At 43.9% G+C, this 26,832-nt stretch overlaps 1 protein-coding gene across 4 annotated transcripts in view; it reads right to left on the bottom strand.

The window, feature by feature from the left end:
• ACSL1 (acyl-CoA synthetase long chain family member 1) overlaps window positions 1-26,832 on the bottom strand; it is a 72,222-nt gene that overhangs the window by 8,168 nt on the left and 37,222 nt on the right. For all 4 annotated transcript variants that reach the window (XM_067721656.1, XM_067721658.1, XM_067721654.1 and 1 more), the window contains 15 exons: window positions 23,258-23,372; window positions 22,470-22,534; window positions 19,827-19,928; window positions 17,174-17,273; window positions 16,785-16,963; window positions 13,567-13,599; window positions 13,357-13,408; window positions 12,762-12,835; window positions 11,291-11,368; window positions 9,412-9,546; window positions 7,582-7,716; window positions 6,646-6,741; window positions 5,693-5,765; window positions 3,767-3,855; window positions 2,715-2,831 (listed from right to left, as the gene is read on the bottom strand). In XM_067721656.1, coding sequence (XP_067577757.1) covers window positions 2,715-2,831; window positions 3,767-3,855; window positions 5,693-5,765; window positions 6,646-6,741; window positions 7,582-7,716; window positions 9,412-9,546; window positions 11,291-11,368; window positions 12,762-12,835; window positions 13,357-13,408; window positions 13,567-13,599; window positions 16,785-16,963; window positions 17,174-17,273; window positions 19,827-19,928; window positions 22,470-22,534; window positions 23,258-23,372 — 1,443 coding nt within the window. The remainder of the gene's footprint in view (window positions 1-2,714; window positions 2,832-3,766; window positions 3,856-5,692; window positions 5,766-6,645; window positions 6,742-7,581; window positions 7,717-9,411; window positions 9,547-11,290; window positions 11,369-12,761; window positions 12,836-13,356; window positions 13,409-13,566; window positions 13,600-16,784; window positions 16,964-17,173; window positions 17,274-19,826; window positions 19,929-22,469; window positions 22,535-23,257; window positions 23,373-26,832) is intronic.

The raw sequence follows: 26,832 nt of genomic DNA, 5'->3' as shown, positions 1-26,832 counted from the left end.
ATACATAGAGAATCCTAAAGATGCCACCAGAAAACTACTAGAGCCAATCAATGAGTTTGGTAAAGCTGCAGGATACAAAATTAATGCACAGAAATCTCTTGCATTCCTATACACTAATGATGAAAAATCTGGAAGAGAAATTAAGGAAACACTCCCATTTACCACTGCAACAAAGAGAATAAAATACCTAGGAATAAACCTACTTAGGGAGACAAAAGACCTGTATGCAGAAAACTATAAGACACTGATGAAAGAAATTAAAAATGGTACCAACAGATGGAGAGATATACCATGTTCTGGGACTGGAAGAATCAATACTGTGAAAATGACTATACTACCCAAAGCAATCTACAGATTCAATGCAATCCCTGTCAAATTACCAATGGCATTTTTTACGGAACTAAAACAAAAATCTTAAAATTTGTATGGAGACACAAAAGACCCCGAATAGCCAAAGCAGTCTTGAGGGAAAAAAACGGAGCTGGAGGAATCAGACTCCCTGACTTCAGACTACACTACAAAGCTACAGTAATCAAGACAATATGGTAATGGCACAAAAACAGAAACACAGATCAATGGAACAAGATAGAAAGCCCAGAGGTAAACCCATGCACCTATGGTCAACTAATCTATGACAAAGGAGGCATGGATATACAATGGAGAAAAGACAGTCTCTTCAATAAGTGGTGCCAGGAAAACTGGACAGCTACCTGTAAAAGAATGAAATTAGAACACTCCCTAACACCATACACAAAAATAAACTCAAAATGGATTAGAGACCTAAATGTAAGATTGGACACTATAAAACTCTTAGAGGAAAACATAGGAAGAACACTCTTTGACATAAACCTCAGCAAGATCTTTTTTGATCCACCTCCTAGAGTAATGGAAATAAAAACAAAAATAAACAAATGGGACCTAATTAAACTTAAAAGCTTTTGCACAGCAAAGGAAACCATAAACAAGACGAAAAGACAACCCTCAGAATGGGAGAAAATATTTGCAAACGAATCAACGGACAAAGGATTAATCTCCAAAATATATAAATAGCTCATGCAGCTCAATGTTAAAAAAACAAACAACCCAATCCAAAAATGGGCAGAAGACCTAAATAGACATTTCTCCAAAGAAGACATACAGATGGCCAAGAAGCACGTGAAAAGCTGCTCAACATCACTAATTATTACAGAAATGCAAATCAAAACTACAATGAGGTATCACCTCACACCAGTTAGAATGGGCATCATCAGAAAATCTACAAACAACAAATGCTGGAGAGGGTGTGGAGAAAAGGGAAGCCTCTTGCACTGTTGGTGGGAATGTAAACTGACACAGCCACTATGGAGAACAGTATGGAGCTTCCTTAAAAAACTAAAAATAGAATTACCATATGATCCAGCAATCCCACTACTGGGCATATACCCTGAGAAAACCATAATTCAAAAAGGCACATGCACCCCAATCTTCATTGCAGCACTATTTACAATAGCCAGGTCATGGAAGCAACCTAAATGCCCATCGACAGATGAATGGATAAAGATGTGGCACATATATACAATGGACTATTACTCAGCCATAAAAAGGAACGAAATTGGGTCATTTGTTGAGATGTGGATGGACCTAGAGACTGTCATACAGAGTGAAGTAAGTCAGAAAGAGAAAAACAAATATCGTATATTAATGCATATATGTGGAACCTAGAAAAATGGTACAGATGAACCGGTTTGCAGGGCAGAAATTGAGACACAGATGTAGAGAACAAACATAGGGACACCAAGGGGGGAAAGTGATGGTGGGGGGATGGTGGTGTGATGCATTGGGAGATTGGGATTGACATGTATACACTGATGTGTATACAATTGATGACTAATAAGAACCTGCTCTATAAAAAAATAAAATTAAAAAATTAAAAAAAAAAAAGTTCTAAACTAATGTTCCCTAAACCAATGGTCATCATGTTTTTCTCCTTTTTTCAAACTGTCCAAAAACAGCAGAAATAAAGGGGAATTTCTATGTAATCATTCCTCATAGGTGATAAATAAGTAAATAAATAAATAAAGCACCTGTAAGACTAGAACAATACAGAATAATAAAAATTACACTAGCCATTTGAGTGCTTGCAATTAAGCACAGTAACAACTTTAAAAACCAGTGGTGTCACCACAACAAGCAAAAGTGGTGAAACCTACAGGTCGGCTTTTTGCACAAGCATCTCACTCCCAAGACGGACTCTGTATTTCTCTACAATAAACGGTTCTGAGGCTAAGTTCAAAGGGATGGCCTGATCCTCTAAGTACTTATCCTGTTTTTACTGAGATGACAATGCTAAGAAACATGTGTGTTCACAAATTTTCGCCTGTCGTACATGCCTGGCAGCCTATGCAGTGCCCCCAGGCCTTAACTAAGGCCTCAACATCAAGGCACAGCAGTGAAATGTGAAAAGCCAGACACAGTGTCTCCGGATTTCAAGCCGGAAGCAGCAGCCGGAAAGGATGTCAAGCATCAAAACAAAACATATTTGCTGCCGTTAAAGTGAAAATGCTACACGAGGATGCTAAGTATAAGCCTGTTTCCTGCAGAAGATGGAAGGGTCTATGCTCCACCACTCGGTGAGGAGAAAGGGGAGGGAAAGTTAGGGTGCCACTGCGACGTGGGGCTTTTTCTTCCCTACGGTGGAACAAAAGGGTCTGTGAACAAGGGAGGGGACCACTTACTGGTAACCACTTTCCAATGTCCCCTGTGTGCAACCAGCCGTCTTTATCCAGAGCTTCTGCTGTGTTTGTTGGGTCCTTTAAGTAGCCTTGAAATACATTAGCCCCTTTCACACACACCTGAGGGGAAAAGATCGGGAGGGAGGCGTGGGAGTTGGAAGAAGGTGGATGAAAGGTACAAACATCCAGTTATAAGATAAATAAGGACCAGGGGTGTCATGTACAGCATGGCAACTATAGTTAGCACAGCCATATGGAAGATTTTAAAGTTGTTAAGAGAGCAGATCTTAAAGAGTTCTCATCACAAGGGAAAAAACCACACTTCTTCTTTTTTTTGTATCTTTATGAGAGGATGGATGTTTACTAAACTTGCTGCGGTGATCATTTCACAATATATGCGAGTCAAATCATGATGCTGTACACCTTAAACTCACACCGTGCTAGATGTCAATTATATCTCAACAAAACTGGAGGGGGAAAAAGATGATCTGTTAAGAGCACTGACTGGGGCTTCTCCAGAGAAAACTCGTGTGTGTGTGTGTGTGTGTGTGTGTGTGTGTGTGTGTCTCCCAGAGCTACCAGAGCCCCGCTGGCATCGTGGCAGCACCTCCAATCCCCCACTTCCCTTCCATAATGGCCTTGGCTGTAGTCAAGTTCCAGGGCTCACGCTCACCCTAGGCTCTGGATCAGAGCTTCTGGAAAATCCCAAAGGGGGTGAAATCCCAAAGCAATTTGGCCTTCCTTCCTCTAGCCAGTAGTGCATGGAGGGCAATTAGCAGACAGGAAGCCGTGGCCCAGGACTTCAGGCCCTGGAGCCTCTGTACCCTCCTGGGCCCTCGGCCCCATCGTGGCTGGCGGCAGAAGGCAGGCATTAAAGCCCCCCACCTCCCTACCCGCCCTGCGAGTTAGGCATAAAGGTACCGTCAAAAAGAAGCCTGTGTGACTCAGGGTCACCAGCAACACCAAGCTCAGTGGCTTTACGTGCTGTGGTGCTGAGAGGTGGCTGGTTACTGGAGGAGCCCGCAGTGAGGGGGTGACTGCGGGATTTCACTCACCTCGCCCTCGCCCTTGGCAGCCATGTAATTCATTTCTTCCACATCGACAAGCTTTATAATGTTGCAAGGCATTGGGGCACCAACATGGCCTGTATATCAAATAAAAGATGATCACTCCTACCGTGACTACCGATATCCTTAGGACAGATCACTTTTATCACAAACAACCCCACTCACGATGAGAACAGAGGGTATAAACCTCTGGTTTCGGCAATCACAGCCTGTCTCCCCCTGGTAAATTACAGAGATTATTCCTAGAAAAGAGACAAAAACAGTCCAATGTCTCCTAGGGAGCTTTCCCAAGCCTGACGCTCCAAATTATTTTTCAAAGTATAAATGACCTGGCTGCTCATTTTCAGGGTTTCTTTGAACACCTGGAAGCAGGTTTCCTGAAACTTTCACCTGGTTCCCATGATCTGAGGGCCCTGCTCTCCCTCATACAGAGGTCACGTCCCCGTTCTCTATAAGAACAGACCTTGATGGGTCAGATGGTTCTGACTAATACGGCCTTATTCCCTTGATTATAAACGAACATGTTTTACATGTAAGTTTATGAAGACAGGACATGGATTCTTTTCACAACTCACTTAACTCTCTTGCCAGACAGTGCTAGGACTGGGTTCTTTTCCCAAAACAAAAGTAACAGATATTAGATTAAGTTTTAAGAGCATCACAAGTCATTCTTCCTATGTTTTGATAATTTTAGCTTAAAGAAATCACTATTCAAATTCTCTAGCCGGTAAGGCACCAGGAGTTAAAAATTAAACAAACAGGGACTTCCCTGGTGGCGCAGTGGTTAAGAATTCACCTGCCAATGCAGAGGACACGGGTTCGATCCCTGGTCCGGGAAGATTCCACATGCCACGGAGCAACTAAGCCCGTGTGCCACAACTACTGAGCCTGCGCTCTAGAGCATGTGAGCCACAACTACTGAGCCCATGTGCCACCACTACTGAAGCTCATGTGCCTAGAGCCCGTGCTCCACAACAAGAGAAGCCACCGCAATGAGAAGCCCACGCACAGCAACGAAGAGTAGCCCCTGCTCGCCACAACTAGAGAAAGCCCACACGCAGCAACGAAGACCCAACACAGCCAAAAATAAATAAATAAATAAATTTATTAAAAAAAAATATTAAACAAACACCATGAAAAAGGTTCACAGACTGTTAGTGCCAATCGCAGCGGAATTATGCTACTAGAAAGTGCTTGATACTAGGATCTATGTCATTAGATGCTCATACGTGTAAAACAGCAAACAAATCACAGAATTTATTTATCACAGCGTAGAATACACTGCCGGTGTGGGACAGGGGAAAGCACAGGAGTTTTGTGGTCAGACCTGGGTTGGAATCCTGGCTCCAAAACATAAAGCTGTGTAAATTCTTATACATTACTGACATGCTTTTTAGCCAACAATCAGTCATGTCCTCGCAGAGGTAACAGGGCTTCTCTCACAGGGGCGCTGGGATGAAGCACATATAATATGCATCATAAACTCCTGAGGCAGAACCTCAGGCAGGACAGTTTGTCCTCCCCTGTTTTTTCCTTTGGGGACAAAGGACTTGTGTTTATTTCTGTCTGGAGTCTCTGGAAATTTAATTAAAATTTACCAGCAAATAATTAGGCCCCAATCAATTCCTGGAAAGCTCTGTTGGGCCAAACATTCTGAACCTGGTATAAAGAACACCATCTCTAGATGTGACCTTCAGGATCTACGTAAGTCTCTGTTGCCACCCACCCAGGTTGACAGTCAGAGCCTCAAAGTCACATCCCACTCTGCCACAGGGCCCCCTGGTTTCCAAGATTGTTGACCCCAAGGCCTAATCATCAGAGACACAGCACTTGTTTAAGTTGGTTTATTAACCCAATTCCAGTCATTCCAATGCCAAAAGTAAGATCCCAATAAGGAAAGTCCTGCCATCATACCTGCGGTCCAGTCCCCAGGCACAGTCAGGCAGCACCCGGCAGTGCACTCGGTCTGTCCATAGCCTTCGTAGAACTGGGTCACCAAGAGGTGGGACAGGAAGAGAGGGGGACAGTCACACCTCTGCTGGAAGTGCTCAGTAACTGAGTTCCTCTAGCTCGTTTGGTAACCTCAGCCCATACACTACAACACGCTTTATTACAGCACCCAACGTATTCACCCACGTAGGAGACAATGCCATTCACAGGTCACGCCGTGCACCACCTGCCCAGGGACTCACTCGCTCCGTCGGCTCGCCTACTTATCACCCAGTCTCTGCTGGCTCCCCCTCCCCCTTAAGAAAGGGTCTCTGCATGCCTTGCAGGTCGCCTTATCACTTACTGCCAATCCCCATGCCCTCACACCTGATCTAAAGGCATCTTCTGTGCCTCACCCTAGAGAAAATCACCCAGCGGTAGACACAAATGCATATTCTGCCTGGGGTAAAAGATATATACAGGCACACTTCATTTTATTCGCTTTGCAGATACTGCATTTCTTACAAATTGAAGGTTTGTGGCAACGCTGCGTTGTCAGATGACGGTTAGCAATAAAGTATTTTTAAATTAAGATATACACATTGCTTTTTAGACATAATACTACTGCACACTTAACAGACTACAGACTAGTGTAAACATTACTTTTATCTGCACCAGGAACCCAAAAAGTTCACGTGACTGGCTTTACTGCGATATTGGCTTTGTTGCAACATTGGCTTTACTGCAGTGGTCTGGAACTGAACCTGCTGTATCTCCGAGGTGTGCCTATACCCCTTTCTCCAAGCAACCTAGGAATAACATGATCTTCCAAACAACAATACGGCACACGGAGGAGAAGAAGAGTGCCTTTTGGAAAGCAGACTCCTGGGCAGGACTCGGTCCGAGACCAGGGGTGGGTGCGGAGGGAGGCGCCTCACCTGGCAGCCCAGCGCGGCTCTCAGGAAGGTCAGCACGGTGGCGGACACGGGCGCTGCTCCTGTGATCATCAGCCGTACTTTTCCTCCCAGGCTCGACTTGCAAGGCAGGGAGAGGGGAGAGGGTGAGGGGCAAGTGACTGGAAGGTGGCGGGCTTCTCAAAGATTCCTTCTTGGAACCCCGATACCCTAACCCACCAGCTCCTTGTCTGCAGGCTGCACAGAACTCACTGCGCCCGACGACGCACAGGCACCCCAAGGGGGACACCTGACTGGAGTTTGGTTCCACCCGAAACCACTCCATTCACTCTCGACAGGTGTGGAAAATAAAGCAACACCTCTATACCTGCAGGTGTTTTAAGGAATTAGAACAAGAGTGTCATGGGTTTATAGCAACCACCACCTTCTGGGGGACATAATATTATTCCGTATTCTTTATCACTCATGCCTAAAAAAATACCTCAAGAGTTCCAGAACGGTAAAACAAAATGGAGAATCAGAAAGGCTATGCTACCTGATTCCTTTTCTGCCCTGGATAGCTAAACACTGTTCAGATTTATCTTGGACACTGAGGTTTTGCTAATGGCTTTGTCCTTAGTTTTTAGAAATGTGCCAGAAATTCTCCCTCTCACCTTCTCTTTTAAAAACAGTCCTCACACAATATAGGGGTAGGGGATTAAGAGGTACAAACTATTAGGTATAAAATAAGCTACAAGGATATATTGCACAACATGGGGAATATAGCCAATATTTTATAATAACTATAAATGGAGTATAATCTTTAGAAATTGTGAATTACTATATTGTACACCTGTAACTTATATAATATTGTACATCAACTATACTTCAATTGAAAAAAAAAAAAAAAGAGCCCTCACAGAAAGTTTGAAACGCAAAGGCGTTTACATGACAAATAACCGTTGTGAGTCAATGTGCTACCTGTATTTTGTGGAAGATCAACTTATCCCACAGGCTGTTGTTTCTAATGATGCCACTGCGAAGCTCGGCTTCTTTCCTCCTGGAGGCAAAGTCCAACAGCCATCGCTTCAGCGTGGTGTTTGCCTGAGCAAAAATCTAAGTCAAGAAGCAAGAAGGTTTCACAATAAGTAGGATGGCGAGATACTAAGAAGTCAGATAATAACAAGTGTCGGTAAAAATGTAGAGAAATTGGAACCCTCATACACTGCTGGTGGCAATGTAAAATGGTGCAGCTGCTTTAGAAAACAGACCGGCGGTTCCTCAGTTAAACACAGAGTTACTGTACGACTAGCAATTCCGCTCCTAGCACATACCTGAGAGAATGAAAACACATGTCCACACAGCCTCTTGCCCGTGAATGTTCACAGCAGCATTATTCATAATAGCCAAAAAGCAGAAACAACCCAAATGCCCATCAATGGATGGATGGATAAATAAAACGTGTTGTATCCATGCAGTGGAATATTATTTGGCCATTAAAAGGAATGAAGTATGGATGCATGCTATGACATGGATGGACCTTGAAAGCATACTAAGCAAAAGAAGCCAGCAACAAAAGAATATTGCGTGATTCCATTCGCATGAAAATCCAGAATAGGGGAATCTATAGATTCAGAAAGTAGATGAGTTTTTTGGGTGGTGGAGGGAGGTAGCAGGGTGGAGGATGATACCACATCCTTTTTGAGGTGATAAAAATGTTCTAAAATGGACTGTAATGATGGTTGCAGAACTCTGTGAATGTACTAAAAACCTTTGAATTGTACACTTAATGGGTGAATTGCATGTAATGTGAATTATATCTCAATAAAGCTGTTTTACAGTTTTTAAAAAAGAACTATTAAGAAAATGAGAAGGTTGGCACTTCCCTGGTGGCGCAGTGGTTAAGAATCTGCCTGCCAAGGCAGGGGACACAGGTTCGATCCCTGGTCCGGAAGATTCCACATGCCGCAGAGCAACTAAGCCCATGCGCGACAACTACTGAGTCTGCGCTCTAGAGCTCGCGTGCCACAACTACTGAACCCATGTGCCACAACTACTGAGGCTGCACGCCACAGCTACTGAAGCCCGCGTGCCTAGAGGCCGTGCTCCACAACAAGAGAAGCCACTGCAATGAGAAGCCCGCGCACCACAGCAAAGAGTAGCCCCCGCTCATCGCAACTACAGAAAGCCCGTGGGCAGCAACGAAGATCCAACGCAGCCAAAAATAAATAAATTTTTTAAAAAAATGAGAAGGTTCTCATAGATGATGAAAGCCATGTCTCAAAATAAAGAGTATTAGAATTGCCCAGTCCAAATTCATTCTGGAGACTGCTCACACCACACGGGTCCTGCCCCAGCTGTGGGGTCCGTGCTCTAAAGGCTCACCATCTCCTCTCGGTCCCTGGCTTGGTTTAGTCACGTCTCTCAGGGTGGCTAAGTAAGTAATATTTTTCATGCAGTGGGGCTTTACAATTTATAAAGCCTTTTCATATGATGTAATTAGCATCTTTATGAGATGGAGGAGGTAACAGTCCACTGTAAAGATGAGAAAACAGAGGCTCAAAGAGTTTATCATGAAAATAAAACAAGCTCCACCTCACACCTGTATTGTGCCTTCCAGTTGACAAGGTGTGTCCACAGGCACTTTCTCTTATAACCGTCACTCACAGCTCTGGGAGGTAAAAGCACTCAGCTTTATTAGCAGAGGGGTAAACTGCAGTCCCTCGAGAGAGTAAGGGCAGCGGCCATGGTCACACATGGTCTTGGACTCAAGGTCTGGACCTCTGCCCCTTCTCTTCGCTTGGCACTTACTCGGTCAAACATCCGGTTCAGCAGTCTGGGGACCACAGGGAAGACGGTGGGTTGAAGGGTCTTGAGATCATCCATAAGCAGCCTGATGTCTCCTTGGAAAAATCCTATTTTAGCTCCGTGACTCAGCATCAAAAACTAGAGAGGTAAATGGAAACATCCAACATGTCATCATTGCAGCAGGCATCACACAACACACACAGACACACAAGGCTCCAGTGTTAGCATTTCAGACCAGCTTCCAGAAATCATAAAGTTCCTAAATGTAGGGAGCTTTTAAAACAACGTGCTTGCGTCCTTGTACAACACGGGCATGTAGCATCGCTCTCGATTATCCTGGAGATAAAAGGACTAGTAAGAAACCAGGGAACGTGGTTTTCAGTGATTATCAGAGAGCTTCTGCTATTTTAGCTTCAATAATAAATATCTGCTGAATGAATGACATGGTATGCGATAATCCAAGTATTTTTAGCCTTCTAGAAACTTTAGGTCTAACTTATTCTCATCAGAAAAACTTAGCTACTTGCCTTAGCTTTTTAAAGTCTCATCTCTTCTATCTGAATCTAACTAAAAAATTCTGAGTAGTCAGAATACGCTGCGGCTGAGGCACTAGGCCATCTGTACCGCAGCAGTTTGCATTCAGCTGTAACCTAGTGCCTGAATTTTTTCCTGTCTGATGCAAGCTGCACTGGCAAGCCACAGGCACTTGACAAAGAGTCTGCCTGTTTTAAATTTTAAAAAGAAAGAGAGATTCAAGAGATGATGCAACGGAAGTACAAACGGTCTCAGGCTTGAAAGCAGAAACAACTAGAAAGGTTCATTGTTTAAAAATTAAAGCTCGGAGGTTTCTGTTCAGTGTGGCCTGCCTCCTGGGCACACTTTGAAAACTAGTTCCACTGTCAACACGTCTGCAATCACTCTGTAAACTCACAAGGTCTCCTGAGGCGTGCAGGAGACACAAGTATCTGATGGAAGATCCTTGATCCTTTGGGGGAAGTGAATCCTACAGGGCAGCAGCTAGTCAAAGGGCTGGGATTTTATCAGCTGCCCCGCTCTCTCTAACACCTGCCCAGTACCTGCAACACAGCTGGTGCCCCGTGAACATTCATTAAATGAGTGAGCAGTGCTCACTGCTTCTCCTATAAGCATACAATCCAAAACTGTCCAAGAAGGAAAAAAGATGGTTCTTGGTCAGTTTTTAAATTAGTCACACACTCGTGTATGAGGAGCTCAGGCAGAGGTCAGCTAAAGGTCATCCCGCTTTGCCAAAGGCACTTGGAATATTGCTGAAAAAATGAATCTGGAATCAACTTGTGCCTTATGAACAAGCAGTCAAAAATAGAGACTTCCCTGGCGGTCCAGTGGTTAGGACTCCGTACCTTCCACTGCAGAGAGCACGGGTTCGATCACTGGTCGGGGTACTAAGATCCCAGAAGCCGTATGGCGTGGCCCAAAAAAAAAAAAAAAATAGAGACTTCTTACAGAACTGAAGCCTCACCAGCCTTTGTGGGATGGTATTCATAAAAATTCTACATTCACAGCTCATCTTTCTGAATTCACGTCCATATTCGTGTCCTTCAAAAGTCTGAGCTTCCAATTTTAAAATGAGTATTAAAGTTCAAGTATCTGGACCCAGAAAAAAAATTATACTCTTAAATAATTAGCTCAATTTCTAAAATGGGCCTGAGCAAAGAACTCTCTACGTAGAGGACAGTCTGCACACTCAAACTTATCTGCGTGAACCACTCATGCATGTGTGCAATGGTAAAAATGAAATGTCTGTGTCACTAGCATTCAAGACAAGTGCTTTCTGTAAAACACAACAACTTAGCAGAATACAACCAAACACATATGCACAAACAAAATAAAACTCAGTGCCTACCTCTACAACTTTCTCAAACATGTGGGCGAGAGGCAAGAAAGAGATCAAAGTATCATCTGAGGAAGCAACGAATGCACCCTGGAAAGCAAAGACACCAGATAGGCAGAAAAGCATTAGAATTTCCAGGAATTTTCCATTTTATTATTATAAATTACAAATTATTAATCTTAATATTAACATTAACTGTAAACATTTACTTCAATGATTCATGAATTCTAAGTTTTCTTTGAAGGTCAATAAGGAAATTAAAATTTCACTTGGTAAGGTACTAAATGTTGAACTCTGTTTAGAAAGTATATACGAAAAGGATTAAGAAAGTGTAAGTATAAGTGAAAGTGAGATTGAGCTTCTGCAGTCGCCAAAGGTGCCCATTCCCCGAAACCATTAAGCACAGGCTCCTACCACGAAAAGTAGACCGTATGGAGCCCTCCCAGAGACATGTAATTTGCAAAAGCAAATTATGTAAAAGTGTGCAAAGGATATGAGGGAAAGGCATTCATTATATTTTTCAATAAGTACTTTTTTAAACGGCAAGTTTGAAATAGACCTTTGGCGTTACAGACTGAATTGTGACCATCCCCCTCAAAGTCATATGTTAAAGCCCTAGCCCCCAAAGTGACTGTATTTGGAGACAGGGAAGGTCATTAAGGTTAAATGAGGTCATGAGGGTGGGGCCCTGATCCAATAAGGCTGGTGTCCTTGTAAGAACAGGAAGAAACACTAGAAACCTCTCTCTTGTTCTCCATATGCAAACAGAGGAGAGGTCGGGGGAGGGGTGGTGAGGGGCCTGCGGTCTACAAGCCAAGAAGGGAGCCTTCACCAGAACCAAACCTGCTGGCACCTCGATCATGGACTTCTACCCTCCAAAACTGTGAGAGAATACATGTCTGTTGTTTAAGCCATCCAGTCTGCGTTATTTTGTTGCGGCAGCCCAGGCAGACTAAGATACTTACAAAGCAAACTTTAAGATTATAGGAAGTAACTAAAGTTTGAGGCTTTAATCCTTCTTATAAAGTGGAAGTCAAATCCAATCAAGCATAATAAATAATAAAAACGATAATAATCCAAAAAGCCTTCAGCAGCATTTAACATTTCTTTGTCAACTTAAAGAAATTAATTCTTTTCCATACTAAAATAGGAGATAAAAACAAGAGAGTCAGTTCTTCTCTGTCCTTTCCTGCAAACATTTATAGAGCAGTATCCAAATAAAGTTTTACCATATAAAAGATGGAATAAATTCTATCTGTCAATTCATCCTAACGGTCACAGCAGGAGTTGGGGATTAGGTCCACAGTGAAAACTATTTGGGAGAAGGTGAATGTACGAAAGCTCAGACCTTATCTGTATTTCAGACAGTGTTTCAAATACAGCCCATGCCTAACATGATAGGGGGGCTTTTACCACCTTCATCCTTGAGGCCTGATGCCAACCAATGGAGATGAAGAAAGATGACAATATCCCCAAAGTTTACCTCTGTCATTTTAATAAATGCTGAACAATCGCTCACTACATTTCGATGGGTGATCAGTGCTCCTTTGGGGTTGCCTGTGAACACATATGAACAGAACAAAGTTAGAGGACAGAAACTCCATCCAAGAATGATGGACATGACAGAAGCCCAGAAACCCCATATCATTAGCGCCTCTGATGCCTGTAGTGTGAGGTACACCCATGAAAGCCAAAAGTTAGTCACATTAAATTCCTGAGCCATCTGCAATCCTTTAAAATGAAACTTATTATCTTAAACCATCTTTACTAATATGGGCAAGTTTTAGAGGGTGTGTGTAGCAGTAAGAGAAGAAAATCCAGCAATTTTATTTCTGGAAACCATGGATACACTTTGTCCCAGGAAGATGGGTGATCCTACCTACTGTGACCTTTCATAAATGTTTGAGGACGTGCTCAGATTCTGGGAACGTCTTATAGAGCTACCGTAAGACAGGCTTGAACACTTCTGTCTCTTCTAGTTCTAGTCCATCTATAGCTCGAATAAGTCATCCACAAGAAGAGGCAGGGAATATACACTTCCAGATACCACTCAGAAACAGTTCCTTTTCAAAACTGACCTGTAGTGCCACTTGTGAAGCAAATTATTGCAACATCTTCAGGTGCTGGAGGCTGCAGCATATTAAAAAAAAAAAAAGCCAGTATAAATCAGAATAGAATAGAAAACTTTAAGTCATAAAATAATCACTCAAGATTTCTACTAGACTCTGAGCTGATTAGACACGGAAGCTACACAGAGGCTGGGGCAGGGTCGCACATGGTGCACTCACCTTGGGCTTCCGTCTGTTGGCTCTTCCCAGGTCCTTAAAGAGAAGAGAAAAAAAAAATCTTAAATGGAAACATTTTCTAAATGTAAAGAACAAAAGTCACATCAAGTCAGTTCAAGCTGACTTTTCTGTGGGATTCACTCCCAGCTGACTCAAAGACAGCACAGATTTCAAATTAAATAAACTACAGCAATTTTCATTAACCTGAACCCAAATACTTACCCATCGTTCTAAGAAGCCATTTTCTGGTTGTTTTCTCTCTTATATAAAACTATATCGATGGTATTAGGACTGGCCTTTGAAACAGGATTTATTCAGAAGACAGGAATCCAAGTCTTTTACACGTTCTTCTGGTTTCCACTCCCCTATCACAGCCTTTAACAAAGCCCGGCTCTGCACCGTAATCAGAGAACCACAGCTGCTCTGTATCCTTCCAAAACCAGAGCTCAGCACAGATATGTGATCACCCCATTCTGCAGAACTGACATCTTCAATCTGGAGAGAGAAAATCAGTCTCTGCCAGACTTAACTGGTGGCCATTCTGGAGAGGCTCAACTATCTGTACTCCCCACATGGATCAGAGGAAGGATTGGGGCATCTCCAATTATAAAACAGGCCACGACAGAAGCTTTAAGACCACTCGCGAATGGCTATGAAGGTTAAGAACGACAGATTCATTTCTGAGGTACGGCATTTCCCAAAGGCGGACTCCCAGTTACTACCAAGGGCTAATTCTGATGGTGTTACTTCATGAAGGTGTCTCCATGACCATTTTAATATCTATTAATTTTTTTAATGAACTATTAATATTCTTTTCCTATGAAAATCGAACAGCTTGAGTGAGCATGTGGAATGAGCATGCCTAGAAATAAATGGAAATTAGATGGGTGGGCTCAGGGCTCAGTGAGTTTCTACCCAGCATACAGTTTTAAACAGTTTTTAATCCTAATCACACTTTAAATTATATATATAACAGACCACTAATTAAAAATAGGAACATTGACATCCAAATAGAAGTCAACTAAGAGTTAAAGTAATGATAATTCCACCAATCTTTTTTCTAAAATAATCTTTATCAGATCCAAATTTCCACTCATCTTTTTAAAATTCTTACATTAACTTCTTAAGATCTCTAATTCTTCAAAAATTGATGTTAAGTAAAATAAAGCAAGTTATATGCAATTAGACTTTTAATTTATTAGAAAAAAATTATCCAAATTAGTCCATTATTTTCCAAGAGAGTTTCATAGCCTGAAGCCTGACTTATGTCATTATTTAGGAAAAAATACAGCTATTATAAAAATTAAAGTTGTCATCTTTAGGTTCCAAATGCCAAAATAAAAAAGAACCATAAACAGAAGGAAAACTGAATTCTACTTAATGAAGTATTTGGGGGTGATAAAATTTGTACCCTACTGAAAATGAATAAAAAAAGACAAATCAGGGCTTCCCTGGTGGCGCAGTGGTTGAGAGTCTGCCTGACGATGCAGGGGACACGGGTTCGTGCCCCGGTCCGGGAAGATCCCACATGCCGCGGAGCGGCTGGGCCTGTGAGCCATGGCCGCTGAGCCTACGCGTCCGGAGCCTGTGCTCCGCAACGGGAGAGGCCACAACAGTGAGAGGCCCGCGTACCGCAAAAAAAAAAAAAAAAAAAAAGACAAATCAGTGAAGTGAATAAAGAGATAGAATGATTAATCTGTGATAAAGCAGATATATTAAAATGTTAATTGTAGACTCTTGGTGGGATATAGTGGTCTACTGCTCAATTCTTTCAACTTATTTGCATATTTGAAAATTTTCATAACAAAATATTGGAAAAAATGCAAAAATACCAATGTTTCTATTTTTGATGCTATAAAAATAGACATTAATAAAAATTAGATCACATGATCAACCAAAAAGTTAGTTTTAAATTCATTGCTTAAAAATTTAATATTTTGCTTATAAAAATTTTAAAAACCCAATATGGATCATATTATACAGGTAAGTGTAAAACAATGTCTTTTACAAATATTTTAATATAAACTTTACATTATAATCTTTGGTCACTTACTTATCTAAATTTTAATCTTAAGATTACTTCTTTATCATACAGAGCAGTCAAAAAAGACAAAAAGAAGCTTGTGTATGTGTCTGTGTGTGGTGGGGGCAGCAGGAAGAGGAAAAATGGGGGAAAAGATATAATTATGAAATGGGGTTACAAGTAAAAAATACAAAAATAGGGAAATGCTAGGTGAAAATCTAGTTAAAAACCCAATTTAACAATTCAGCACATCCATTAGCTCTTATGGACTCCTGTTGTATGCTATCGTGTGTGTGTGTGTGTGTGTGTGTGTGTGTGAGAGAGAGAGGCAGAAGCTCTGACAGAACAAATGACAGATTCTCTGTGACAACTAAGTTCCCCAGGAAAAGTTTTATAGATCCTTCCTCGTAGCTCAAATTCTTGATAGAAGGAGAACTGTAAATAAAATTCAAAACCCTATTTTTATAACAGTTCCAGGAAAATATTTATAATATTTTCAGAAAGAGAATGACTTATTCTACTGAACCTATTACTTCCCGTGATGTGCACATAATAACAAGGGCCTCCTCTTGCCCAGTTTTGGATTGAAGTTTAATCCAAAAACTGGGGAGACTAGCTTCTTGTAGGATCCGAAGTCAAACAATCAATTAAGGTATGGACCACACTCATTTTCCTAGAATGGTTACCTTTAAAGTTGTGATTAATGTGAATCTTAAATATAATACAAGAATAAATCAAATCAAGCCTCTATGCTAGACATTCACCAGGACCCTATAAAAGCAACCTGGGGAAAGGAATAACGAGGCAGATTTCTATGTCTGGCTCCGTTTAAGAGATAAATCAGTAAGTAAAAGGTGTTAAAGCCTAAAGAGGACATACAAACTTAAATCTCTGCCTGAATCTGCCTGAATCTGAATTCCCATTTCCAGCATTTATTGGCATGGCTTGTCAGTGCTCTGGAGTGAGTATGTGAGCACTGCAGCTCGCCTGACGAGAACACTTCCTGTAAAATGTGATGGATTACCACTGGGCAGGCGGGTAGAATTCTTCTTTCCAGTAATGAGACAGAGATCTCTGCTCTCCATCTTTTACAGGACCAGCCAGAGTTGGGACTTTGTGGCCGCACTGGACACCACATTTGAGCCAAAATGACCTCAGGGAAACCCTGCAGCGAGGTGGGCAGGGCAGGGTGACTCACCTCCATCGCCTGCAAGCTGATGAGCTCCACCCCGCACTTCTTGCCTCGGTCGGACAGATTACTGCCATAGGAGTCCATGAGAACGATAGTTTTAAGGGATGGTGTTAATTTATTTTCTACACCTTCTAATAAGAGGATGGCCTTCCCTGGCTTGTCCACAAAAACCAGAGAGAGTTCAGCTGGAAGTGAAGAGACACAGTGAGGAACCAGCTCTGGGATACTAAAAGCTTGACTATAACATCTGACACCAGGTTAAGTACTACATTTTTGAATAGGAGGGTAGATGTACATTTAAATGGAAAAATCCCTATCATATAATGTATCAGCAAATGTAGCCTCTGTATCTAACCAATAACTATGCCAAGTGCCCCTGAAGGCCGAAAACATACCTTTGTTGATGATGTAGGTGATTGCTTCTGCCCCGAGGGTGTCATAGAGGGGAACGATCACCATCGAATAAGCAAAGCATCCCTGTTCAATGATCACCCACTAAAGAAAACGTAAAGATCAGGGTGAGAAAATAAGATATTGTGGAACCACTCCAGGGAAAACAATACTCTATAGAGATTCAACATGGAAACACCAGATGTAGCAAAACTAACATCTGTGTATCTACTACTATGTGCCAGGCACCAAAGGGATTCCTAATGAGAGCAAAACACTTGCTCACTTCTTAAAAGGAAAGTACAATTTGCCTGAAAATTTGAGGCAAATATGTGAAAAGAGAATGAACAGCATGAGAGTGACGGGCTCAGAGGCAAGACAGCCTGCAGTGGGCCTCCTTGGTCGGGGAGGTAACCGAACTTGCCCTTTGCAAGAGCAGCACGATTTGGACAGGTGGAGAGAAAGGTAAGGGGACTCTGGGAGCCGGGACTGTGAGATCAAAGCAGGGAGGGTAAAGGGAGACCCAAGAGGGAAGAGATATGGGAACATATGTATATGTATAACTGATTCACTTTGTTATAAAGCAGAAACTAACACACCATTGTAAAGCAATTATACTCCAATAAAGATGTTAAAAAAAAGCAGGGAGGGTGGTCCAGTGGGTAAGAATCTGCCTTCCAATGCAGCGGTCGCAGGTTCGATCTCTGGTCAGGGAACTAAGATCCCACATGCCACGGAGCAACTAAGCCCACGTGCCACAACTACTGAGCCCGTGTGCCACAACTAGAGAGAAGCCTGCGTGCCGCAATGAAAGATCCTGCATGCCGCAAGGAAGATCCCACGCGCCGCAACTAAGACCCAACGCAGCCAAATAAATATTTTAAAAAAAAAAGGCAGCGAGAGGGGGCATCAGTGAGCCACCAGGCTGGCAGGGACGGCCCAGCAGGGCTGTGGGGACTGGCTAGGCTGGAGCGAGGGCTGGAGCCGGCCTGAGGCCATGGGGGAGCCTGGCTCTATGTCCCTGGCAAGGTGCAGCCTCTGGGGTTTCTCGGCCAAACAGCAACTGGGGCTCTAAGGGACAGCAATCTGGCCACAGTGTGCCGTAGGGCCTGGGACTAGGGGAAGAAGGACACAGTGTCTACCGGGAAAACTGTCCTGGAAGGTTCCCTAGGAAAGTGAGGAAGGAAAGAAGTGACACAGTCACTGGTCATCTTCCTCTAAACACATCAGCCACACAGCAACTGACCCGCCTACAAGGCAGATGCAGCAGAGTCCCTCTTTCGCTTATAATCCTCAGTGGTGCCCATCGTCCGCAGAACACACGACACAGATAAGGGCACAACGGCCATGGCGCGCAAGCACAACCCACTCACATTCACTTGGCCTGGAGCTGTCTCTCTCTCTCATCCTGCCACTCCACCCTCCACCACAGTGAAATGCTTCATCCCCCATCACAGACATGCTGCTCCACGCAAGCGTGCCATTGTTCCTGACATTCCCTTGGCCTCCCCACCCTCGTAGGCATCAAGACTCCACCTTGGACTTTGCTGGTAGCGCAGTGGTTAAGAATCCACCTGCCAACGCACGGGACATGGGTTCAAGCCCTGGTCCGGGAAGATCCCACATGCCACGGGGCAACTAAGCTCGCGCACCACAACTACTGGGCCTGCGCTCTAGAGCCTGCACGCCACAACTACTGAGCCCATGTGCTGCAACTACTGAAGCCCACACGCCTAGAGCCTGTGCTCCCCAACAAGAGAAGCCACGGCAATGAGAAGCTCGTGCACTGCACGAAGAGTAGCCCCAGCTCGCCGCAACTAGAGAAAGCCTGTGCCCAGCAACGAAGACCCAAGGCAGCCAAAAATAATAAATAAATAAATTTATTAAAAACAACCCGCTGAGAAACCACTCTAATTTATAAAATAGTAGCACAGGGATTGAACCAACATGTCTTTTGGACCCAAGTAGGTCTAAGAATCAATTCAATTTCTTCAAGCCCAGTGCTTGAATTTTTCTGCACCAGCTATGCCACTATTTGTTTACTCACACTACAGGCAATAGCTCCAGAGGGCTTCTCATTTAAATGTAATTTAATACAGTGGTTTACAGAAGCACCAGGCATGGGCCTGGATGGCTAAACAACAGTCTGCTTGCCCAAATTAAGGCCAGCTCCCAGTGAGGCCCCTTCCCCATGGCCCCTGGGATTTTAAACTTTATAATCTGGGCAGAGAGAGCCCAGACCTTTTAGAGAGAAAGGATGAGAGTTTGCTACTGACAAAAATGTATCCAAGTTTCTCTGTCATTTATTAATGCCATTTTTCTAATCACAGAGGAAGCCCTTAAAGTGGGAAGACTTCTTTGTTAGTTATTTGTTCTAAGACTTTCTTCACTCGTTTTTGTTTGGGGACCTGATTTTAAAAAAACAAAAACCATGATTTTCTTTAAAAGTGATTTTTTTTTTTTCCTACCTAAAGGCTAAGAAGGGCCTGGTTTGGGTTTTCATACATGTAACTCTCTAAGGCATAACACAAAGTCATGTTCTTAGAGGTAATCAGACCAAAGAATCTGGTCTGAAGCAGAGACAGGTGTGAACCCTAACTGGTTCTTCCATCTGAGACCTCTCCAAACCATGTACGGTCAGTGCCTAATGGTTAATACCTCAGGTCTGTTCTGAGAAAAGATGCCGATGAACTGATCTGGGGCCGCCTTGAAGCCCTTGTGGAGCAGCGCCGAGCCCACACACTCTGACATTTCTGCAACCTAAAACGGGGGAGAAAAAATGAGGAAGAGCATCAGGCCCAACTCAAGGAACACAGCTTCCTGTGATGGCCAAGCCTAATACCTTAGCCAAGAAGCAGCACTGCCTGCGGGGAAGAACAGGGGCAAACAGGTATTCCTTTAGTTACACATTTTTGTAAAGTTCAAGGTTTGAATCACCAGAACTCACTGTAAGAAAACTGATCATACAGTTCCTTCTGCAAAGCAAATGAACTTCACCCCAACAGCTGCAGGTCACAGATGATACATGTCAGAGTTTCTATATTTTAGTTTCGTTTCTATACTTTTATACTTCAGTTTTATAAAATTATAAAAGCAATCCAGGGACACAGAACTTTGTGTCTGTGTTTATAAAGAGCAACCAAGCAGCCAAAACTTGTCCTTTGATATAAACACACAAACAACAAGTTTGGGGGAGATCTTTTAAAAAAAAATAAGAACAAGCTCTTATCATTACGCTCCACAATTGTATTCTTGAGAATTTATTCTTTGGAAATAACCCAATCCTAACCAGAGGTTTGAAAAAACTTTAGGTACAAAGATATGTATTTCAAAATTATCTAAAGTCACAAAAGTCTAGGGGAAAAAAGACCAATGGCTGGATGGTTAAGTAAATGATGGTAAATCTCTAAGAAAATGTTCTACAGCTAGTAAATACTACAGTTATGAAAACCATATCAAACAGAGTATTTGTAACAATTTTAAGTAAGATAAATGAATACAAAAACGCATACTATTAATTACAACTATGTAAAAATAGGTAGATTCATAAAAATTAGGCAGGGCTATATCCCTGCCCCCATCCCTCATCCTCTCCTCATTCTTACCCCAAATGAACTAAAAAATTTTTTTTTGAATCTTAATTTGGAATTCTTTTCTTTATTCTCAGTTGGTAAATTCTCAAGAGCACTTTAAATCCACACTCACACCCGCAGAAAACAGAACCACACCTATTCCTGCCCCAGAAGCCTGTGGGTTCTGGCACACAGTGCCCCCCCGTACGCAGCAATGGCGGTGAAAGCAACACTGGCCAGGCGACAGCAAGAATGACATTAACATGCTTATTACTTCCATACCCCATGCACTGTTTCACAACTCCTGCTTGTGTGTAAGGGCTGGGAACCCGCGAGTACCTAGATGGTTTTCAGAGCTTATTGGGATTCTATGCATGTACTTGTATCTCTAGAACGAGGGTCCAGACCTTTCTTCAAAAAACCTTACAGGGGTTCCTAGCCCCAAAAGCTAAGAATCACTGGGCTAGGGGGAAAAAGTGATTTAAATATACAAATCCAGGGCTTCCCTGGTGGCGCAGTGGTTGAGAGTCTGCCTGCCGATGCAGGGGACACGGGTTCATGCCCCGGTCTGGGAAGATCCCACATGCCGCGGAGCGGCTGGGCCCGTGAGCCATGGCCGCTGAGCCTGCGTGTCCAGAGCCTGTGCTCCGCAATGGGAGAGGCCACAACAGTGAGAGGCCCAAGTACCGCAAAAAAAAAAGTAAAAATATACAAATTCAAAGTTAGCTTAAGTCTATTTTTTTACTCTTCACCAGCCTCTGTCTGAAATCTACAAATGTACTTCTGAAACCCCAGTGATTTCCAATCTGCCTTCAAACATCCCACCTGCAATGGACCTGTTTTCTCTCCTCCAGCCAATATATCAGAAGCAATAGAGGAACAGATCACTGTAGGTAACTGTAGTGTAAACCCCAAGGCTGGGCTTTCTCTTGTTTTGTAATGCAAGTGCCTGCCTTAAGCTTTGATCGCTGACCATCCACTTCCAAGCCAAGGCTGACGCATCACCAGCCATAGGCTAGATAAGGAGCCAGGCCCCCTCCCCGCATGAGGCTCCTTTGTTTTACAGATCTCCGTTGATGTTGATAACTGACAGTCTGAGCCACTTGTTTTCTCTCTTCCTGTGCTTTAAGTTCCTGCTCTTCTGTTTCAAATTCATTAATAAGAGTGAGCCCTCGAAACCCTAGGCCCCCATCTTTGACCCCAATAAAGCAGAACCCCAGGTGCTCTACGCTCTCTCTCCCCCTACCCGAGGCCTCGCTTGTGTGGCCCAGGTGTGTTGCGTCATTTCCATGTCCTGTAGTAAGAAAGCTTTATTTTTTCCAAGTTTCCTCATGGTTATTGCTGAAAGGCGTCTTGCAATCATAATATGAACCACGAGGGCTGGTCCAGCCACAATACTGGTTATTGACAGGCTGAGACCTGAACAAAACAGTAACATGACAAGAAGATGATGTAACCCAGAAGCACGTGAAGATTCTGTGAGGCCTGAAGACCATCGTGCAATGTGAAATTTCCAACACACATGAACTGTTTTTACACCACTTGTGAAAACGAGGGATCTGAAAACTACTATTTGGCTCTGGTAGGGCAGAATAAACACTGAGAAATCCCTCTGCCCACCGGACCTACAGCTCATTACTCCTTCCTGCCCGACGTTCAACGGCTCCAAGAACTGCCACGTTCCAGCACTGTGGCTCGCGTGAGGCGGCCACACAGCCAGCAAACTCACCTGTTTGTATGAAAGCCATTCATAGGGTTGGTCTGGTTTCCTAGAACCTAAACATGGGCCATTATCTGAAAGGAGAAAAAAATTTAAAAAAAAAAGGATGGACTTAACATGCATAAATATTCCTAGATTCTCGTTTTAACACACATAAATATTCCTGGATTCTCGTTTGTATCTTTCATTCCACAAAGTATCAGGTAGATTCTACTGTGGTCCTCAGATGTGAAACAATGAATTCAGATTGGAAATGTTTTCTCCCTGGGTTTTGGTCTGAGTCTTTGTTTGTTTCTTTATTTCTATTTTGTTTCTTACATGGGGCAGGAGGGAGAGGGGCTGCAAGGCCGGGCAGCTTCTGGGTACCCGGGGTCTTCCGTGCCATCCTCAGGGATGAAGGGCAGTCCCACGAGCTGACACCCCACAAGTGTCTCTGACGGAACCCCGCTTCCTTGGATGTCAGTGTTTATTTCTCAAAATACGGGTCTCCTGGTCAAGCAAGTTTGAGAAATGTTGGATCAGGCGCAATTAAACAGGTCTCTTTACTGCAAGAAACGCCAGAGCCTATTCTGAGCTAAAAGACGTGTGACCACGGAAGCCCCTTGGCCGCGGGGCACACCCAGCGGGACCCGTGTGCAGTGAGACTCACTCTGCGGAAGTTATGGGAGGAGACAGGGAGCTGGGAGCCAGACTGAGTGGGAGAAAGTTGGGAGCAAATATGGCTTTCTGACGAAAGACCCCTCTTTCTGAAGGAGAAACATGAAGCATTAGTCACACGGATTCAGTCAAATGCTCACTTGAGATCTGTACGCCCCTCTGGAAACCTTCATATAGCGTTCTGACGTCATCATAGAAATACACCAAGGGCTCGTCACTGTCCAGGAGCACGGATCTCCGGGCACCATCGCTGCCCTGGGGAAAAGACAGACAGACAGAAAGCACGTCAGCAGGAAGCATCAAAAATAAAAGTCTGCCGTGTGCACCTTCAATCCTCTCCAGGGTCTGGGAGCAGCTGCTCGGTGAGCATTTGCTGGATGAACTCCAGGGCGGGATGTGCTGGCGTCTGATATAAATCATCCACCTGGAGACAAGTGCAGGCTTCAGAGAAGCAAGGCTGGGACCATGTCCATCCAGGACCCCTGGGAAAAGGAAGCAACTGAGGGAAAAAGAAAAGAGGCTCACAGACCTCTAAGCACTGGTCCTGCCAGACAAGGCTGAGGAGTCTGAGGACTGGACACCAACCCCCTAAATGCACTGTGCTGATTCTCAAACTGTGCCCAGCAGCACAGAAGACCGATTTTTGTCAGGTCTTGAGGAAAGAACACACTGTTCAGTTTTACTTCCATCATGTTAGCTATATTCTTTTGGAGATCATGTGTACTGCTTTTTCTCTTTGCCAACTTCAGTTTCTCAGGTAGCATCTACTAGTTACCATCATCAGCTATAAAATGTAGGATGTGCATGGACACACTGACCTGCAGCACTTGTAAGGAGGCAGAGTTGCTACCGTTGTGCCCCCTCCTCTAAGTTGCCATCTGTTGGCTCAGAAAGTACACCCGTTATGGACAAGAACCCCTAACTGGCAAGTCATCTCAAGAGGCAGGAATTCTCAACCAGTGAGCAGCTCAGCATGCTGGGGCCCCAGAGATACTGCAAGGGGTAGAGATGTATTTTTGTTTAAAATTTCTTGGGGGAGATTAGATTATGATACAAGGACTTCTGGTACCACAAGAAAGCACGGTTCAAAAGTGGGAGACATTGTTTCTAGCATGAGGTTTGAAGGAAGAAACTAGGAAAGGCTTCACGAAGGGGCAAAAGGCGAGGTCTCAAAGAGGAAACAGTCTGAAGAGGCAGAGCTGATGGAGAAACAGGATGCACTCCAGGGGACAGACCAATGTGGAGACCCTTTATAAGGCAAAGAGACAGCCAGACAGGTGCTGGTGGATTCTTTTCCTTGTTGTTGTTGTTTTTTAAAAAATAGGATTCTTCACTCCTCGTCCCATTAGCTCTTTCCTTCCCCTATTAAGTTATTGTTTATAGGGGATTTCCCTGGTGGTCCAGTGGTTAAGAATCTGCCTTCCAGTGCAGGGGACATGGGTTCGATCCCTGCTCGGGGAACTAAGATCCCACACGCTGTGGGGCAACTAAGCCCGTGAGCTTGGGAGCCTGCGCTCCGCAACTAGAGAGCAGCCCGCGTGCTGCAACTAAGACCCAACACAGCCAAATAAATAAATAAATATTTTTTTAAAAGTTATCATTTAGGGCTTCCCTGGTGGTGCGGTGGTTGAGAGTCCGCCTGCCGATGCAGGGGACAAGGGTTCATGCCCTGGTCCGGGAGGATCCCACATGCCGCGGAGCGGCTGGGCCCGTGAGCCATGGCTGCTGAGCCTGCGCGTCTGGAGCCTGTGCTCCGCAGCGGGAGAGGCCACAACAGTGAGAGGACCGCATACCGCAAAAAAAAAAAAAAAAAAAAGTTATCATTTATATACTTATTAAAATGTTTAATAGTATAGAAGTATGTCGAGGAAAAAAATGACTAGCCCCTGTTATCAGTTTGGTGAGCTCCTTCTAGACATTTTTTTTTGCTTATATGTTTATATACATTCTTTTAGTATCTACTATGTGCTACATATGTGTGTTTAACTCTTGCTCTACAACTGCTAATAGTCTTCTGGGGTAAACATCACCCAATCGTATTTTCTCATCGTCACACAGTCTTATCTTGGCAGAAACTTTCTAAGACCTGTAGCCATGATTCCAAAATACAATTATTAACTACAACATGCTACTTTATAAAAGCAAAGAAGTTATTCTTCGTGCACATAAAGATGGAAAAATCTCTTCCCTTGAGAATCCTGCATTATTATTGCTTAATCTCGGAGTCTGTTTTCTTTTCTGTAAAATGGGGATATCACGTGCCCATGTCCAGGGTTAGTTTTTAGTTAAACAAGAACTTTCCTGTAAAACACTAATGTGTAGAATGTTACTCAGACACCTGATAACGTGTCCTAACTACAAGGCCAGTCCTTCTTAGCCTATATCATTTCACCAACAAATATTCAGATTAAAATTCAGAAGCAATTCGTGGCTTTATAGTAAACATCAGAAGCCTCTTCAACCCAGGAAGCTACCCCAAAGACCCAGGGCATCGAGGCTAAGACAGAAAGAGAGAGACAGGAGACTGAAAGACACAAAATGGAAGGAGAGAAAACGCTGAGAAAAGTAAAAGGTGCGCCTGCTAAAGGGGAGCCAGCCGCCATTAAATAGCTGTCTCCTGGCCACCCGCCGACCTGCGACCTGCTCTGCGTGTCACCACATGGCCTGAAGGCCCAGGCAGCCCGGCGGCCCGCGGAGAGGCCCTCATGACCTCAGCCTAGCGTGGTGCCACCTACACCTCTCCTCAGGACGGTCGCTCATCCGTGGTACTACTCAGTTGTCTCTCTGCAAAAGCAATAATGCCTTCCCAGTGCGTTCTGCTGAGCGGTGCCCACGGCTGCCAACAGAGCTGGTGGGAACCAGGCAAATAAGATACAGGGTTTGTTCTGAAGGCAGCTAAACCTTATCCCTACATGACCAGAGGGACTCCAGGAGTACTGGCTGAGCAGAGGAGCGTGGAGGGAGCTGGAACGAATAGAGAGGAGAAGCCTAGAATCTACAGAGCACAGGCTCACCCCAGAGCTGAGGTCCTCAGAGGATGGTCAAGGTAACACCTGGCCCTTGTAGGGAAAGCATTTAGTGAGCCCTCTGCCAGATCTACCAAGTTGGAAACTCTGGGGGTGTGATCCAGCAGCCGCGTTTCAGCTGGCCCTTCCGGGGACTCTGGTGCGCCAGCCTGGAGGCATTAAGGTCCCCAGCAGGGGAGTGGTGAATATACGGGTAATGCTTTAAAATCTACAAGGAGGGTGAGCAGTGTACGGAACAGGACGGACAGAGACCAGCTGACGTGGGCCTGGACTAGGGCAGGGACGTGAGACTGGAGGCGCTAAGCACGAATGAATGGGACTGGTAGGTAACTGGATGCAGGAAAACAGGAAGGGAGAGTCGGAGGCCTGAGACAACAGCAGTTCCGATTTATCCAAAATAGGAAACTAGGGATTGGGGGTAGGTTTGAAAAAAGAGATGAAGTTTAGCTCTGGATATATGGAGACCCTATCTCTTCAAGACAACAGGTCAACTCCCCAGTTCCAACTTTGAGAATCACTGCTCTGGAGTATCGTTTTATAACAAACTTCTGCCTAAGTAATTCTTTGGTTACGCTACCGTTTTGGTGGTATATGATCTTCAGGACTTTGAGAGGCATGCTGGTAAAACAGCCAAATCAAAGTTAAAGAAGCTAATCACATCCCAAATAAGGCCATCATCTTGGCAAAGG

Source organism: Pseudorca crassidens, chromosome 21, assembly GCF_039906515.1.
Source record: "Pseudorca crassidens isolate mPseCra1 chromosome 21, mPseCra1.hap1, whole genome shotgun sequence".
In the NCBI taxonomy this organism is placed as follows: domain Eukaryota; kingdom Metazoa; phylum Chordata; class Mammalia; order Artiodactyla; family Delphinidae; genus Pseudorca; species Pseudorca crassidens.
This window is presented reverse-complemented; position numbering and strand designations above follow the sequence as displayed.